General features: G+C 39.0%; 1 protein-coding gene across 1 annotated transcript; it reads left to right on the top strand.

The window, feature by feature from the left end:
- Positions 1-9,053: 9,053 nt before the first annotated feature.
- LOC128500852 (histone H1.0-B) lies at positions 9,054-11,151 on the top strand. The gene is made up of 2 exons (XM_053470183.1): positions 9,054-9,242; positions 9,462-11,151. Exon 2 carries the CDS (start codon positions 9,568-9,570, stop codon positions 10,156-10,158), a length of 591 nt encoding a protein of 196 aa, XP_053326158.1. The 5' UTR covers positions 9,054-9,242; positions 9,462-9,567; the 3' UTR covers positions 10,159-11,151.
- Positions 11,152-17,787: the final 6,636 nt, after the last annotated feature.

Below are 17,787 nucleotides of genomic sequence, written 5' to 3'. Positions count from 1 at the left end.
TTGATGTAGTTTACTGCAATAGACCAAAGATAGCGAGAGAGAAATTCTTTGGGGGGAAAAAACAACATCTTAGACTCTATAGGCTTCAGTTAAATGTTAAAGGTCATGACAGTATAATTAGAAAAAGACTGAACAAGTATGGTTTGTTTGGAAGGGTTGCCAGGAGAAGGCTTCTTCTCTAAAAAGAACATGGCAGCACGGCTTATGTTTGTAAAGTTGCATCTGAAATAACCACAAGACTTATGGAACAATGTCCTTTGGACATAATGCACAGTTCTATGTTTGGTGAAAACCAAACACAGCATATCGGCACAAACACATCATACCACCTGTCAAGCATGGTGGAGGAGGGGTGATGATTTGGGCTTCTTTCCAGCCACGTGACCTTTGCAGTCATTGAGTCATTGACTTCCTCTGTATACTAAACTATTCTAGAGTCAAATGTGAGGCCATCTGTCAGACAGCTAAAGCTTGGATGAAATTGTGTCATGCAACTGGGCAATGATCCCAAGCACACCAGCCAATCTACAACAGCCTTGCTGAAAAAGAAAAGGTGTTATAATGGCCCAGTCCAGACCTCAACCCGATTGAAATGCTGTGGTGGGACCTTAAGAGCGGTGTGCATAAAGCCTGCAACCTTCAATAAACTGAAGCAACGTTGTAAAGAAGAGTAGGCCAAAATTCTTCCACAACGATGTGAGGGCCTCAGAGTCATATAGAAAATGATTACTTCAAGGTATTGCTGCTAAAGGTGGTTCAACAAACTATTGGCTTCTCCATTTTGGCTTTATTTTGTTGAATAAATCATGACACAAAGTAATGTGTTGTTCATCTGAGGTTGTATTTCATTTTTAGACCTGCTAAGAAACAGATGATTAATACAATCCTAGAATTCATAGAATTAAAGTGGGTGAATGTCATGTAAGCTGCTTTGCCCTGGGCCCCTGGAGGGGCTTGGGGGCTAGCCTCCTCCCTACAGACTACGGGCTCTGGCTTTGGAAGGGGTTTTGCTTTTTGGGGTTGTTCGTAGAATGGGTCTGCTGGGACTACTTCTTCCCCCTGGTACAGAGTGTCACGTTTCCCCAATTACCAGAGAATCTAAAGAATGTGGACCTCTGACAAGTTTGGGGCGCCTGCATTTTGGGAAGAGGGTTTTAGGTGTGGTGTGTTACTCTCCATCGGGTCAGTATGTACAGGACAGAGACCACTATGGCCAGTGTTTGCACCAAGATCTGATATCCAGCTGGTTTCAGCCAGAAGTCAGGGAACCGCCCGTGTTTACCATCTTCCCTAGAAATTACAATAGCGAACCCCCACTGGGCTGAGGTGAGCCGAGTGCAAATACTGAGCTGTGTGCAAAGGAGGGCCTGATTGAGAACTGTGTGTGTTTTGCTGTGACTATTGTATGTAAATTACCCCCTTGTACTGTTTAAATACTGGTGTGTTTCCCATTAAACACTACTACTACACAATACTACAGTACTAGTTCTATCTAGTGCTTGGGGTGATATGCAAAGAGCTCTGGTCATTTAACCCTTCATGTGCTGGATCTCTGGTTCCGGTCCTGGGCTTAAGGACCAACTTCTGGTGGTGTTTCCATCACAGTGTACTTTCCTTTTTACACTACTGTGGGTGTCTATTGTCCCCAAATGTTGTCCCCAAACAGGTGGGTGATGCATCAATAACTCTGATAACATTAATGATGTCAACAACCTTTTTCCAGTGTGAAAATTTTGAATTTCAAAATCTTCTGATTTGTGCCTGTATCTACTAAAAACTTCCATTAAAAGCCTATACGAGTGAGTTAATTTCATAATCTGGAGGTATATTGTGTCTAACAGGTGAGATTTCACTGCATGTAACCTCTGGAAAAAAAATTTTAGTAACACAAATGTGTTTTGGAAAAGTTATAGAAAATGCTTCCAACTTGGCAGATATTTGTGACAAAATGGATGCAGGATAGGTGAACAAAATCCCCTGTTATCAGGGGTTCTACCAATCCTGATGACTAAAGCAAAGGTTAATACTGCACACAATCTTGACTTAAATGAAAACTAATATTTAAAAATGAAACAGTTCTTCTGTTGGGTTCATTCACTAAAGGGAGTGTTGTCAGAAGAATTGTCATGAGATTTCATCTTTTGAACCTCATTATACATTACTAAGGTCCAAGCATGGTGAGAATACCTGGGGTTTCACCTGGAGACACATGGAGGATATGTGATCCACACTTGCATTCACAGTTGGCACTAAAGGGTTAATGTACAAGCAATAAATACCCATAACACTTCCCCTTTAAGAGAATTTTAGGAACTTTATGTTTGCCAGAAGAAAGATGGCAGATGACTTTGCAAAGAAAAATGATGTGTGCCAACTTGTGATTTGGACTTTGATATATTATAAACGTGCTTTCAAGTTTTTAATGGGAACCTGTCATATATAAATGGATATTTTTCAGATACCTTGAATTCAGTGTCACCGACGTTGGAGGCTGTACTGCCGGAGCAGTTTATATCTCTGCCTTTTGGCTAATAACAAGTGCAGTGGCTTTTTCAGAGAGGAGGATCATCTGATGCGCTAGCCATGAGGCCAAAGGTGTTCTGAAGCTTGGTATGCTTTTCTCCCTCAGAGGTTAGCACATCACCTATTGAGGGATGGGGCTTATGCGGTCACTTATTTATTTCATGTGCACTTTGTGTATTGTGGTGTTGGACAATCATCAATGTTATATTCGTCACATATTTTCCACTGCTTTTTGGATACTAGAAATGCCACAGTGAGTCCCTCGGCCAAGCACCAATAAGATGAAAACTTTTGGTTGGGAGTGGAGGTTTGCACCTTTGGGCCACCACTACTCCCCATCAGCCAATAGACACCCTCAGAAACCCTCATTGAATATGAATTCTGTGGCAAATGGCACTGCAAACATTAAAACTGCTCGCTCCTCTTTTCCGTACACTGACATATTTCTTATTTTAATCAAGAAATACCATGAATTGGTTTATAAACAGTAAAATTAAATATTTGGCAAGACCCTTTTCTTAATATAATATTTTTAATTAAGAATGATAATCTGCTAATATGAAACAAACTAATTGGGAACCACACCATTTCTGTATAAGATGATATATTGAAGTTCCAATCCTATAGTTCTACACCAAAGCTGGAGTTAAATAAAACAAGACTTATGGTCAGATGTTGAGAGTTTCTATGTATGCAGTTCCCAAATACTGTAGAAGGTTAAATTGTGACCAAAATACACCTCTAATGCACAATGAAATGAACCTGAATCTTCTATTCAAATAATTGTGAGGAGTGCAGCAGGGAAGATTATTTTCCATAGTTGGATAACTTGTTTTCCACGTGTTTTGAGTTAGACATTTAGCTCTCATGCATCTCTGATAGATAACAACCAGGAGGGAATGGGTCAGTTGCTTTAATTTATACATGTTTACCAGAATTTCTGAGAAACAGGCATTCATACTTGATAGTTTCTGAGTCCTTGCTTTGTTGGGACACCAAACAGCATGTGACATCACATGTATCTCCTTTTGTATTATGACTTCATGACACATCACACTCTACCCACATTGTGACATCAACTGTGGGACGTCCTGGCTTTATAATTTTGTGCATAATCCATTTCTTCTTTGGCAATTGTTTTGTGCAGTTGTTAGTTGTTTGAAGAACAGGCACGCTGGTTGGAAAGTCCTGATGTTTTTAACTGGTGACCTGCTGACAGCTATGTATCTACATTTCTAGAAACAAACATTTCTGGCCTATCTGGTAATGTCACTGATTTCCAGGATTATGGAATCTGTTATTTTATATCTGCATTGGCAGTCTGGGATTACTTCATATTTGCAACTACTGCCATGTTTTGTAAATGTTACTGTATTTTGCCACTAATGCCCAATATATTCAACTTACTGCTACACTCTGTATGCTAAATTATATTTGGGTACTTCTTTGTATCCATTTGGTGTAAAATTCCTAGTGTATTTCTTTAGTGACTACTTGTTTGTAATATGCATTCCCATGATGTATAATTATCTATTGTCTGAATTGATAGAAAATTACATTGGTTGTGTTATGAACACTAAATGGTATGTGCTTACCTGTATTTAAACAAAAACACTACAGGGACACGTTGCTACTATGTAATTATACCACAGCTCATCACTAGGAGTCCAAAGTACTATTTATTTTAGAGAACGGTTAGAGAATTTAATGGCAAAAGGGACAAATGGGGAAAAATGCAATCTAGTGATTGTCCTAAGTAAATCGGGCAGAAATATTAAGTGCAGGATCGTTGCCTTGTAGTGCAGTTCAAATAATGCTCACCGCAGTGTCTTTGTTTCGCGTGCTGTTGCAAATGTCTCCCTCTAGTTGTACTTTCCTGAAATGGACTACAGTTCCCAGAATCCCGCGGTGTAAGCAGGTAACGCCATGTCACGTGCTTCCGAAGTATTATTACGAGTAGGTAACCTTCTTAACAGCATAATCGTTTGTGCACAGGGGTCATGAAAAGTTGAAAGATAAAAAGTGGATGAGTATTCCACAATATTATGAAATTTAACTGGGGTATTGGCATTTTAAGAAAGCAGTGGATTCTTTAGATAAAATGTTAAATTATCTTTATTTAATTCTCGAAAATAGAGTACAGGGTTCTTCAGCTTAAGACATGTCAAACAAGGTAACAACATACCAATAGCTTTGAGATAATCAGCACCATGCAATTATTATTATTATTATTATTATTATTATTATTATTATTATTATTATTATTATTATCTTTGTTATTTATATAGTGCCAATTTACACAGCACTTCTTACAATACATGTATTTAGGAAATATATATTTAGGATAGATAAAAGACCAGATCTGCAAGATTTTCGGGGCTACAAGCAGCAATGTAGAGACTTGCTGCGCTTTTCACACATAAAGGTCTTTATCCCATTGTACAGCGCTACGGAATTTGATGGCGCTATATAAAACAATAAATAATAATAATGTGTCAAAAGTGCAGCAAGTCTTTAGATTTTTATTCGACATATTCACTTGCATCCACATCTTCTTGCTAAACATTTTAAGGAATAAATTAAAATTTAATATGGAATTATAGAATTCTCTTAAGGAAGTAACTTGGCCCTAAACCATTCTGTAAAAACGTATTTTATCCAAACAAGCCTGTTACAGAACTATATATGTCCTATATATATATATATATATATATATAACTATATATATATATAACTATATATATATATAACTATATATATATATAACTATATATATAACTATATATATAACTATATATATAACTATATATATAACTATATATATATATATATAGGACAGGAAAATATGTCCTTGAAATTAGATAATGACAGTTGGGTAAGTGAACCCTATCTGTGCGGTTATACATCCCACATGCTGCTCTACTCATCCTATTGCATTTATATTTTGTGACGTGCTGTACAGTGGCAACTGTAGTGATGGAAAAAATGTTTCTTAATTTCCTTAAACACTAATAACAACATAATTGCAGTAAAACTTTAATGAAAGGATAGAAGACGCAACTTTTTTACCTCCCACACTCCCCATATAGTATACTGGGCGCATCCATATTGCATAAAATACTGATAAGACCGTCTGTACGGTTTGTGCATGCGTAGTGAGCGTTTGGGGTATGCGCAAACCATCACAAACGGCGATGAGCATCCATATGCAATATGGATTCGCCCCAGCATGCAATGTGGAGAGTGTGCCAGCTGACATTTTTTCCCCTATATCTTTTAATCATTAAAGTTTTACTGAAATTATGTTGTCATTAGTTTTTATGGAATTTAAAGGCACATTTTCCTCCCTTCAGTTGCCCTTTAAGACCCATGTGGTTTTATACCTCTTGTCACTCAGTATCCTGGTGGGCGAGCAGGAAGATCCTAAATCCTTGTCCAATTTCCCAGATCTTCATCTACTGCCTCTTGAAGCTTTTTAGGATTAGAAACACAGTCACATAGAATTTGAGGGCAGATAGGAACCAATCAGCTAATCTAGTTTAATTTCCTACTGGTTTTTAAATAATCAAACCTTATTCAGTCTTAGAGTCTTAGATTCAGGATAGCCATATCCCTACATCATGTGTGTTTCAATGTACTTGCTGTATCAATCTACCACTTCTGTTGGGAAGCAGCTTCATTTATCTATCACCCTCTCAGTACAAAAGCTGACAATATGTTGCATCTTTTAAAAAAAAAACCAGAAAGAATATTGTTTATAAACATAGATCATCATTTTTGTTCTAATATTTTATTTTTTAAGGAGCATTATAAGCTCTCTCAGATTTACACAAAGGGATTCTGATTAGCAGTTGTCTAATTGAAGACCCTCTCTATAAGGCTTTTTAGTCTCCTAGTCATATATATATATATATATATATATATATATATATATATATATATATATAGCATTAGGTTTACATGTTTATGCAAGGACAATACTCTCTAAATTATCTCTATAGAGAAATGAAATATACGTATATAAGCAATACATGTTTCTGACATCAATGAGAAACGTAATTGTAATGGTGGTGTTTTTAATTCTATATTCTTAAAGTTCTGCTTTCTCAAAGTGTGTGTAAAAGAGTGTGTGGTTTTTACCCAGATCTGAGTACTTTAAATACAGCTTTACAGTCGGTTTAAATATGGATTTGTATACTGACTTATATTAGAATTAGATATTACTGGGAGGGTTTCTTTTACTAATTTTGTTGTAAAACAACTCGTCTACAAGCAGGCACTGGCTGATGATGATGGGAGTTGGAAAGCTCTTAGTTACTTTTCTTCTAGAAGGATATGCAGGATCATACACCATACAGCATAGTAAGCTGATGAATTAATTAAGAAAATTGTATTTCTCTACAAGAGCATATACAAAGTAATCCCATACTATATACACTGACTCATATATTTCCCCCTGACACGCATGTTGGATGACATCAATGAAATACGATGGAACAATGTATCAATAGAATGAAACAGCACCTTGGTGACCATAAAATATAGTTCTTTATGTATAAACAAGTGATGGTTAAACTGGAAGTGTCTAGAAAAAGATACCAAATTGAGGTGATCGGATCCCTGCTCTAGAAGGAGGGGTCATGTTATTTGTATAAGTTATTGTCAGACATTTGTTTACAAAATGTAACCAAAGCTTTTCTTAAGAACAGCTTCGTATTGCTGTGTCTTTGGCTGATTTCCTGGCAAAATCCTGGGGATTTCTCAATATAAAACTTGGCTGTTTATTTCTGTTAAGAGAAGGAGATGGAAATAGCAACTCCCTTCAGCAAGATGGCGATCCGAGCTGCAATGCTCTTGGAAAAGCAATTTAAGGGTTTGAGATCTTTCAAATCTCCTTAATCTCTTTGCGTTCGTCCTGGATCCAGGGAGTCTGGGATTAGAGCCACGTCTCCTCTCTTTGTTTGGAAGGATGGGTGGGCACACAAGCATAATCCCCCTTACCCTAAACGTTTGATACCCTTAAAAAATACATTCACACAGACACACGAAATTCCAGCCATAAAGATGGTATGTGAAATGAGCCTAAATCTCCACGTACATACCCCATAATGTGCCGGGACATCAAATGAGTCTTTGTGCATAATTGTTAAAATATGAAAATAAAGCATAAATAATAATGATTTTTTTAAATGATATTTATTATATATTTTTTAAATATGTATTATTTGTATATTATATATACATATATAAATTGATTACACAGTTTTAACACTGAGTGACCCCCAAAATCTCTTTTGGGCTATAACTGCAATTGGTTTATATATATATAACAGATCGTGCTATTTAAGACAAAGGAAACATGACACTTGTCAATAACGAAGCCTCCCCCGCCCCTGTATGCGTTTTGGGTTACGTTTAGCCCTTTAAAGTGAATAGAATTTTGGGGATACTGCTTGCATCAAACGCATGTCTTGTTCGTACACTTCTCTTTGTGTATGTAGGAAAGAAGTGTAAATGTGTGTAAACAGGGTGATTTATCAATGTATTTGATCAATAAAGTGTATCCCCAAAGCCAAAAGCAGCCACATATGTTGGGGGGGTCTCTTCATATAAGTGATCTATTGCACCAGATGAATCACCCCTAAATCTGGAGTGCTAATGGTTGTGCAAGTCGAATAAACAAGTCTGATACAAAGAGTGCATGAGCAGCTGCACTTTCATAAAATTATAGCATTTTTCCACAAAATGATAAAGTAACTGAGTAAGTTGCAGCCACACACACCTCTGACTAGTTGAGGGGTACACCAGATGTGCTCCGTTTTGTTTCTGGTGCCTTAACACCCCGACAAACTCCCCAGCAACCCATTGGAGCTATTGAAACACTGGAGAAAAGTAAGGCAAAAGTTTTGCCAAAAAAAGTGTTATTCTTCGTAGAAGGGGGCAGTACAGGGGGATTTTGGGGTGCCAGTGCTTCACAGTTTGGGGTGCACCCCATGCTGTTGCTGGGTCCCCCAAGGAGGGACCCAGACCCTCCCACCTCTCCCTGACGGACATGCTGTACTCCTAGGACTCTGTGTTAGTTGGGGTAGCTTTTGGGGCTCCCTATGCAAGCAGGGGAGCACCCAGGAAATATTTTATGAACCCCACTACTGGCTTAGGGATACACCTTCCTGCTGTCAGACCCTCAGCCCGAAGGGCCCCCCAGGGCCCGGCACTCAGGGGCCAGAATCGACGAAATGAGTGTGATTTCTGCAACACCATGACAGTTTTCGGGGTTCTCACTCAGGCAGTAGGGGGTCCTGAGTCTGAGAGAAGCGGAGGGTCGTAGGACCAGGGACTGAGCTTCCAGAGACTCCCAGTGTGAGGGTGACAGAGTCTCCGGGAGCTCAGGGAATGAGCGGTTTGTGTCCAGGAAGAAACACAGATAGTTGCGGAGCGGCGCCATGTCTGCTTCTACCCGCCCGCAGCCGTCAGTTCTCAACTCGGTCCGACCCCAGCAAATAAAAGGCGGGAACCTGCGGGAGGGGCAAACAGAGGGAGGGAAGGTGCTGAAGAGAGAGTGTTTGTGACTGTCACTGAGCAGCAGAGGGACAGCAAACAAACAGACCGCAAAATCGGAGACGGCAGAGAAGAAATACAACGTGCGTACCCCGGAAAAAAAAATTGGAGCGAGGCTGACGTATAACCACTAAGAGGAGGACGAAAACTCACAGAAACAGGTGCGAATTCCGAAAATTTGCTAAGAACAGGGGGCAGAAAAGCCAAGGGAAGACCCCCATAAATAAGAGGTGACTCTTGGTGAAAAAACTAAGTGAAACTGAGGAAAAGTCATTACGAGTGTGACTTGATACGAAGTAGTCATTTCACTTCACCTAGCATTTGTAAACACAGCTGCTGTTCGATATCAGTGTTGGTAATCTGCTCCGTTTTTTTTTCAGAGCGTGTTATTGTCTTCAGTGGCTCAAGAGACTTTTTTAAACCAGAAAAGACTGCAACAGACGACTCAAAAGAAACTTTTGCAACCACCTGTGCCACTAAGACACAATGGCAGAGAACTCCACTTCCACCCCAGCTGCCAAGCCCAAGAGGTCTAGGTCATCCAAGAAGTCAACGGACCATCCAAAATACTCTGACATGATTGTGGAAGCAGTACAGGCAGAGAAGAGCAGATCTGGTTCTTCTCGTCAGTCCATCCAAAAGTATATCAAGAACCACTACAAAGTAGGGGAAAATGCCGATTCACAAATCAAGCTGTCCATTAAAAGACTCGTGACTGCTGGGACTCTTAAGCAGACCAAGGGTGTAGGTGCCTCTGGTTCTTTTCGTTTGGCCAAGGCTGATGAAGGCAAAAAGCCAGCTAAGAAGCCCAAGAAGGAAGTGAAGAAAGTTGTTACTCCCAAAAAAGCTGTTAAGCCCAAGAAAGCAGCAAAATCTCCAGCTAAAGCCAAAAAGCCAAAAGTAGTGGAGAAGAAAGTGAAGAAGCTAGCCAAGAAAAAGCCTGCAGCCTCTCCCAAAAAAGCCAAGAAGACAAAGACTGTCAAGGCCAAGCCTGTAAAGGCAACCAAGGTAAAGAAGGCCAAGCCCTCCAAACCAAAGCCAAAAGCCAGTCCAAAGAAATCTGGAAGGAAGAAGTGAAGAAAGCTCCTCCAGTCTCTGGACAGCTCCTAAAGACTTGTGTACATAGTTTTGTAACCTTTAGATTTTTCTCTTCCTGTGCTACTTTATACAGATGACCAGCTTCTCCTAAGGACACAACCTGTTTTATGTAAAAAAAATTTATTTTGGTGTTTGGGGGAGGGAGGGGGGTTGCAAGTGGGAGGGTGGTGGAATCAATTTTTTTATTGGCACTAAGTCATCTACTTAGTGATTTGTTTTTTTTTGGTACTTTCATTAGGTAGGATTTTAATTATATTGCTGTAGCATAAGATCACATGTCTTTGTTAAAACACCCGATTTAGGTCTCCTTAAAGATGCAGCATTGAGGACATAGTTTGTGTACTGTTTGAAGCAACTGCACAGGGAAATCTTCAAAGTACATCTTGTAGGGTGGCATTTTGAGGGCTGGAGAAAGTAAGTGTTAGAGGAAGGAACCATTGGAACAATAGCCATATGGTAGACATCTTGCTTCACAAATGGTGGGTATATGATGATATTGAATGACAATGTAAAAGCTACTTCAGTTAAATTTTAGTTTTCTCACTCTTAAAATTGTGACCAACACATTTGCTAACAGATCCTGCAAACATGCAGTTCATCACTACTCAAAACAGGTATAAAGACCCATAGCTCAAAATTGTAATGTTCAAACTATATTAAATATATCAATGCTGTTTGCGTAAAAAATAAATAAATGTGTTTTCATGATCTGAAAGGATTGTTTGAGAAGAGACTACTTTTAAGGAACTTTTTTTATTCCTCAGCTAAAAATAAAATACAAGCATGTCTCTTGCAGAATGAGCAAACATTTTTTACAGCATCATATTCATTAAGTACATTATAGCATTTACCTATGTGAATTTTAATTAATTTGTGGGTGAGTGAATTTAGCATTGAGAAGACAAATCTGATTTATAATGTGTTTTTTCTTGTAGTTTAGCAACAAAAAGTCTGTAATTTTTAATTTAAACATAAATAAATTTAAAAAAAAATGATAATTTTGCATTTGTGTTTATATGGACAATATTATGTATATATTTTTTTTTATTTACCAAACACTTATGAGCTAGATACAAGGTTATTTTCATAAACTTTAATGCAAAAAAAAAAAAAACGGAACGGGTTTAATGCATAATCTATTCTAGAATGCCATTATGGTGTCATCACATTTGTTAAAGTACTCCTTTTATGTTAAGCCATGCACTTTAGGTGCAAATGTGACATAATTACTGAGCTGTTCATCACTGTGTAAAAAAAAAAAAAAAGTGCACAGCTATGTTTACATTATTTGTGCCCAAGCAAGGATGCCTTTATTATATGGATTATCAGTTAGGAACACGTGGACAATGTAAATACCCAATCATCTTCCACCAGTCAATCATCTGCTATGTGGTAAACATGGCGGTGATGGGGTTAAATTAATTAGGCATGAGCTGTCCTTATTTGTTTGGGTTTGGCAGATCTAAAAAGTATCTGACGCATTACAATTGGGTACGCACGTGATGTTTGCGTCTTAAGTAAATATGATTTATTAATACGTAGATTTTTGACACAACTTTCCTTGGTAAGTCATACAAACAGCAGTAGGCTATTAACATACATTATACTAAACATATCTTAATATTTGTATTCTTAATTGCTAATAACAATTGCAAAACATTTGACAAAGTTATGTAGCCTGAAAAGTTTTTGATGACCTCGTGGGGGATCCACTGACATTGAACAAAAAAAAAAATTTTGCTTTTTTTTTTTACTCATCCCAGCCAGGTTTTATCTTACATTGTTTTATGGTGAGTGTAAGTAATTTTTATTAAGAAATTGTGTCCGGTTACACACAGGTCAGCCAGGCTTCATTTTACATTGTTTTGTTGTGTGTGCCAGTTATTTGTATTAACAAATTGTGTCCTGTTACATGTGGCTCTGCTTAGAATTTGTTTCCATAAATCCATCTAAAATTGCCATATATATATAACTTAAGAAAATAATAAACTCAAGACTACCGATGTGGAATTAGCCCGATCACAAACTTGAGGGGCAGAAAAAAAAATGATTCCAAAAGTTTTTTAAAAAGCTGTTCTTTTTTTTGATTAACATCATTTCTGACAGGCTGCCAAAAGTTGGACACATCTAACCAATTATTTTTATTGCTATAAAGGCCTTATCTTTGGATTGGCCTCTGTGTAGAAAGGGTTAATTATAACACTTAACCACTGCCATTAGATCACTGAACACTAGTAAATTGAAGTATTGTAGTGCAGAACTCTTTAACCCCTTAACGACAATCCACGTACATGTACGGGGTTGCCGTGCAAGGGGTTAACGACAATGCCCGTACATGTACGGGCTGCCGTTAAATAGCTGCATCGCCGCGATCGCGGCGTTTTCGCCGCGATCGGCGGCTTTGCAGCATCCACGGAAGCCTCCCAAGTGAGGCTGACCGTGGATCCGGGGAGGGCAGCCCTCGGCAGCCCTCCCCGGAAGAAAAATGGCCGCCGCCGCACCGATCATGAAAGATCGCGGCGGCGCCCGGCTAAAACAGCTTAGGAAGCGATCGGAATCGCTTCCTAAGCATAAATGGTGTTACTGACATGCCTCGATATCGAGGCATATCAGCAACACTAGCCCCCGACCCCCGATCGCCTTGTGATTGCTCCGAAGAGCAACCACAAGTGCCATCCTGTAAATGACGTTGCCGTCATTCACAGGATGGCATTAACAATAGATCTGAGTTCAGAGGGTCTATCCAGACCCTCTTGTGAACTCTCGAGCTCCTCCTGCAGGTTGAATGCAGGTACTGCATCCAACCATGCAAGGTCAATGGAGCCCAGCTCACTAATGAGTGATTAGTAAAAAAAAAAAAAAAAAAAATTTTTAAAAAAATTTTTAAAAAAAAATTTAAAAAATGTTTAAAAAAATAAAAATAATATGGTAACATATAAAAATCCCCACTGTCACCAAAAAAAAAAAAAATTAATAAGCAAGTCCTAAAATTCTTTATCTTTACAAAAATTCCAGCATGGAAAGAGTTAAAATATTGGCATTACAAATGCCCATAGGGTGTCTCGTATTAAAAAATGCATGAGTGGATGGGGTAAATTGAATTGGCCGGGTTCAAAGGTGTCCCAAATATGGGACATGGGGGCAGTAGGATCAGATGTCTGAATGGCCAAAAAATACACACCTCACAAAGGCGGCCTTTTACCTCCCAAATAACCCAACAAACCCATGCATGTGGGGTATCGCTGTGCTCAGGAGATGTTACTGAACACATATTGGGGTGTTGTTTGACAGGGACATATACCAGGAGCGATAAATTTATACCTGAAGTACAACGTGTGTCAAAAAAATACAAAAAAATTTACTACCATAAAGTTTCACAAAGGCTGGTGGTAAAATTAGTGCATGGAAAGGGTTAAATTACCAGCATGTGAAATACCTTGGGGTGTCTAGTTTTTAAAAATATATGACTTGATGGGGTAAATTGCATTGGCCGGCTTCAAAGATACCCGAAATGGCACATGGGGGGAAGAATTACCAGATTTGGAAAAAAAGGTTTTGAAATAGCAAAACGCTACCTGTACTTATTGCCCCATAACGTGCAGAAAAAAGCAAAAAAACATAAAAACATTGGGTATTTCTAAACTCAGGACAAATAGTAGAATCTATTTAGCAAGTTTTTTCATTCGTTTTTGCAGATGAGTAAAAGTTTTTTGTTTAAAAAGTGAGAAAAAGTAATTTTTTAACAAAAAATCCCCATATTTTATCATTTTTTTTTATAGTAAATTAGATGATATGATAAAATTAATGGTATCTAAAGAAAGCCCTGTTTGTCCTGAAAAAAACAATATATAATATGTGTGGGAGCATGAAATGAGAAAGAAGAAAATCACAGCTAAACAGTAACACCGAAAAATGTTAAAATAGCCATTGTCCCACAATATACTACGAGTAATAACCCCTATTGTCCTTAAGGGGTTAATAAACACGGTTTCCATTGGTAGAAGAGTTGTGGAGAGGCGGAACCTTGATGTTACTGCGTGTCACATGCTACTCGGCTTAAAGGCATAGCATGTTTGTAAAGGGATAAACTCTCAAAGCCTATGTTCATTTCACACCATAACTGGTGTTTTAAAACTATTAAGAATTTTATATTTTGGAACATTATTAAATCTGCTTATTATGGTACCCTGGCAATAGATATGAAAACATGAATCAATTGAAATGCAGGTACAGCCAGTTAAGTGTTGTTTACAGGCATTCTGATGAGCATGCCAAGTCAAGGTTTGTATGTTATTTGATGTTGTGGACAGTTACAGCTTAGCGGGTGGGCAGTGGCAGGGAGTTCAGAGATATGGACCTGTGAGGGAGAAGGCCTTTAGTTGTGATGGACCATTAGCTGTTAAAGGAGCCAAGATGCCCGTTATGGATAGGTTGCTGAGGGCATGTAGGGATATGATAGGATATCAGAGATAAAATGTGGAATGATAATGAAAGGTTAAGGGCCTTGAAGGTAAGTGGGTGGATTTTGAAGGTGATGCACTGCTTTATAGAAAGCCAACTCTTTGGATTTAGTGTGGGGGTCAGTGATGACACCTCCTGGACTAGTAGTAGGTCCATGCCTAGGGCTGCAGTTTCTAGGGGGCAGAAATTCCTTTTTGCTGTAAAACCGGGCATGCATCGCCATCGCGCTTTCATGGACAGCATTACAAAGCTGCTGCATACCTTTGTAACGCATACGCAGAAATCCAGAACCCTGAAGTGGAGGTAGGACCAGAAGCAGGTCCACAAAACAGGAACCGAGGAAACCAGGGTGCAGAATCAAATCAAAAGCCATAGGAAGAGTCAGAGGCTGAGCTGGGTCAGAACCAAACTGGGTGCAACAAAACCAAATCCTGGCACAAGTGTAATTGTAGAGCAGGGTGGGTCAGGATACCAAACAGACGGACACCAAACTGGATCAGGTTCCAAGAAAGCAGGTTAGTATAATGGGCTCTATGATGTCATTCGTGCGCATGCCGTCTGTCATGCCAACTTGTGTAGTGCATACACATGCTTGCAACCCGGTAGAGATGGTATGGCCAATTTCAGTATGAGAGGGGTTAATTCGATTGTATAGGCATGTGGTGCCAAAGGGTCTTTTAACATGAATTTGTCTTTTGAAGCTGGGACTCCAACCAGGGCCCTCTGCAAGGTGTGAAGAGTTAGAGGAGGTGCCTTTATGTCTACTTGCTGAGTAATCCACCATATGCCTGGATCCCCTCATAGATAGTGAATTCTTTTGATATGCTAAGTGACCACTAGCAGTCAGGAAAACCATTTCATATCCAGGGTCATATCCAACACGTATCCATAATAACCCATAGATCAGTGGTTCTCTACCTTCCTAATGCTGCGACCCTTTAATACAGTTCCTCTGTACTGTGGTGACCCCCAACCATAAAATTATGTAATTATATATTGTGAAAAATGTGAAAGGGTCATTCGACCCTGAAACGGGTGGCGACCCACAGGTTGAGAACCGCTGCCATATATTCATAATCATACCTCCTTTTGTGCATATCTAGAACGGGGAAAGCAGGTGTGAGATTTCTATGGACTTCATAGTTTACAAGACATTCAAGAAATATTGCTGTGGCGAGCACAGGAGGCACGATAAAATGAAAATGAGTTATTTTGACTGATATGGTTCCACCACACATGATCTAATTTTGAGTAAGTCGCCATCTTTCCTTGCCGGAGCCCCACGGACAGAAAAACTGTTACTTTACCATTCAAGTGAGCAGTTAGGTTTTCTGTAATTTCTCCTTTTTATTTTTATCTGTTTGGTGTAAATAATCTGTTTATCATCTTTTTTGTATGCACTGTGGCTATTTTTTGTGCATAATAAATATTCCTTTGTCTGGTAAAGACTCACGTTACCTGATGAGACCATTTTATTGGTCATTTGAAATCACCTAATTATTGTGTTAAAATATATTGTGTGGGTTCTTGGTCTAATTCACTTGGGGGACCAAGGCACCCCACCTATAAATTGTCTTGGTGGTGGCAGCAGCGTTATGATATTAGTTATATCATTATAGTTAATTGCGGGTGGTATTAAGGGTGGATTTCTTTTAATCACTATTTCCGGTCTAGGGCAGACAGATAGTGAATTTTAACCTATTTACCACCAGAACCAAGTCACGCGCACGCTTGGAGTAGGGTGCGTTCGTGACACCGTCCTCTTGCGGACTCAAGATCTCGCAATCATATGGACGCTCACACCTAGTAAGACATACCCTTTGAATCGATGTACTGTAAGCAGAGCTGTGTAAATTGTTGGCATTACACAAATAAAAGATGAAAAATAATAATAAAGTGTTTAGTTTGAAATGTGAGAGAGAAATTGGTGGCATTTGGCAATATTTCAAAGAAATAACTGTCACCTTTTGCCCATCTTCTTATTGTAAGCAGTAAAGGAAGGTGATACATGGAATTAATCCTTAGGCCAGGGGTGTGCAACCTGCGGCCCTCCAGCTGCTGCAGGACTACATCTCCCATAGTCCTCTGCCAGGTCCTTAGCTGAAAGCATTATGGGAGATGTAGTCCTGCATCAGCTGGAGGGCCACAGGTTGGACACCACTGCCCTAGGCAATGTCCACTTGCCACAGGGTAAATAATGGACCCATCCACAATAGGGTTGAAGTGAGGAATGTATTTAGGTGGACAAACATGTAGCTCCATCTTTGTCATATTCAGTTTTAATCGTTGGTGATCCATCTTGGAAGAGACTGGTGTAAGTCAAGCTCTAACTTTATGTTGAATATCAGGAAGATGAAAAAAAGGGTGTGGACAGATTTGACTGTCATCTGCATTGAAGTGATAGTTGAAGCCAATTCATTTTATAAATTGCCCCAGAGAAAGATTATACAGAAAGAAATAGACAGGGACCCAGGACAAAGCCCTGAGGTTCTCCTACCAAAAAGGGGAAATGCGTTTCATTGGTTTTAAGCATTTTTAAGGGAGAAATGTCACCTAGAATTGTATATGTGTCCCAGAAAATGGTGGTCACCCTAGTCCTGACAAGTTCTTAAGGCTCACCTACATGTCGGATCTGCAGAATTTCTTAAGTTGACTCTTTAAGCAGTTTGGACATGTTCCATTACCTGCCTGTCACCTCGGTTGACCTTTTTATTACTAAACCCACTAACAACCAATGCTACTTTTCTTGCCAGGACCAAATCATGTCAATCCTGTTTTACACGCAAGAGTATGTGGGGTCTTACTATAATAAACCATACTACACTGGATTAGTGTCAATACAAATTCCAACATACGCGTGTGTTAAACTCATTTTCCTTTTACGAAGGTCAGTTATATCAGGGATGCTGCTTGATCCCCCTCCCCAGCTGAAAAAATATTTTTAAATAAACAGCTTTATATATTTGACAGGCTCTTTGTGGGTAACATATTTGTTCCGCTAACTACCATTCATAGATTTTGTAGTGCTCAATATGGCAGTAGTTTTTTTTTACCTGCTATCAACCAGTTTCTCCCGTTTAAGAGAAACAAATGCTTTTTTTTTTCTGAAATACCCATGAGTGGGTTCTGAGGAATATCCATTAGTGG

This window comes from Spea bombifrons, chromosome 6, assembly GCF_027358695.1.
Source record: "Spea bombifrons isolate aSpeBom1 chromosome 6, aSpeBom1.2.pri, whole genome shotgun sequence".
Lineage (NCBI taxonomy): Eukaryota > Metazoa > Chordata > Amphibia > Anura > Pelobatidae > Spea > Spea bombifrons.
The sequence above is the reverse complement of the archived record's forward strand: the minus strand, read 5'-3'. Positions and strand labels throughout refer to the sequence as shown.

Bases quoted from the DNA above. Each gene is read 5' to 3' on its own strand.
- LOC128500852 (XM_053470183.1), top strand. From the start codon at position 9,568: ATGGCAGAGAACTCCACTTCCACCCCAGCTGCCAAGCCCAAGAGGTCT.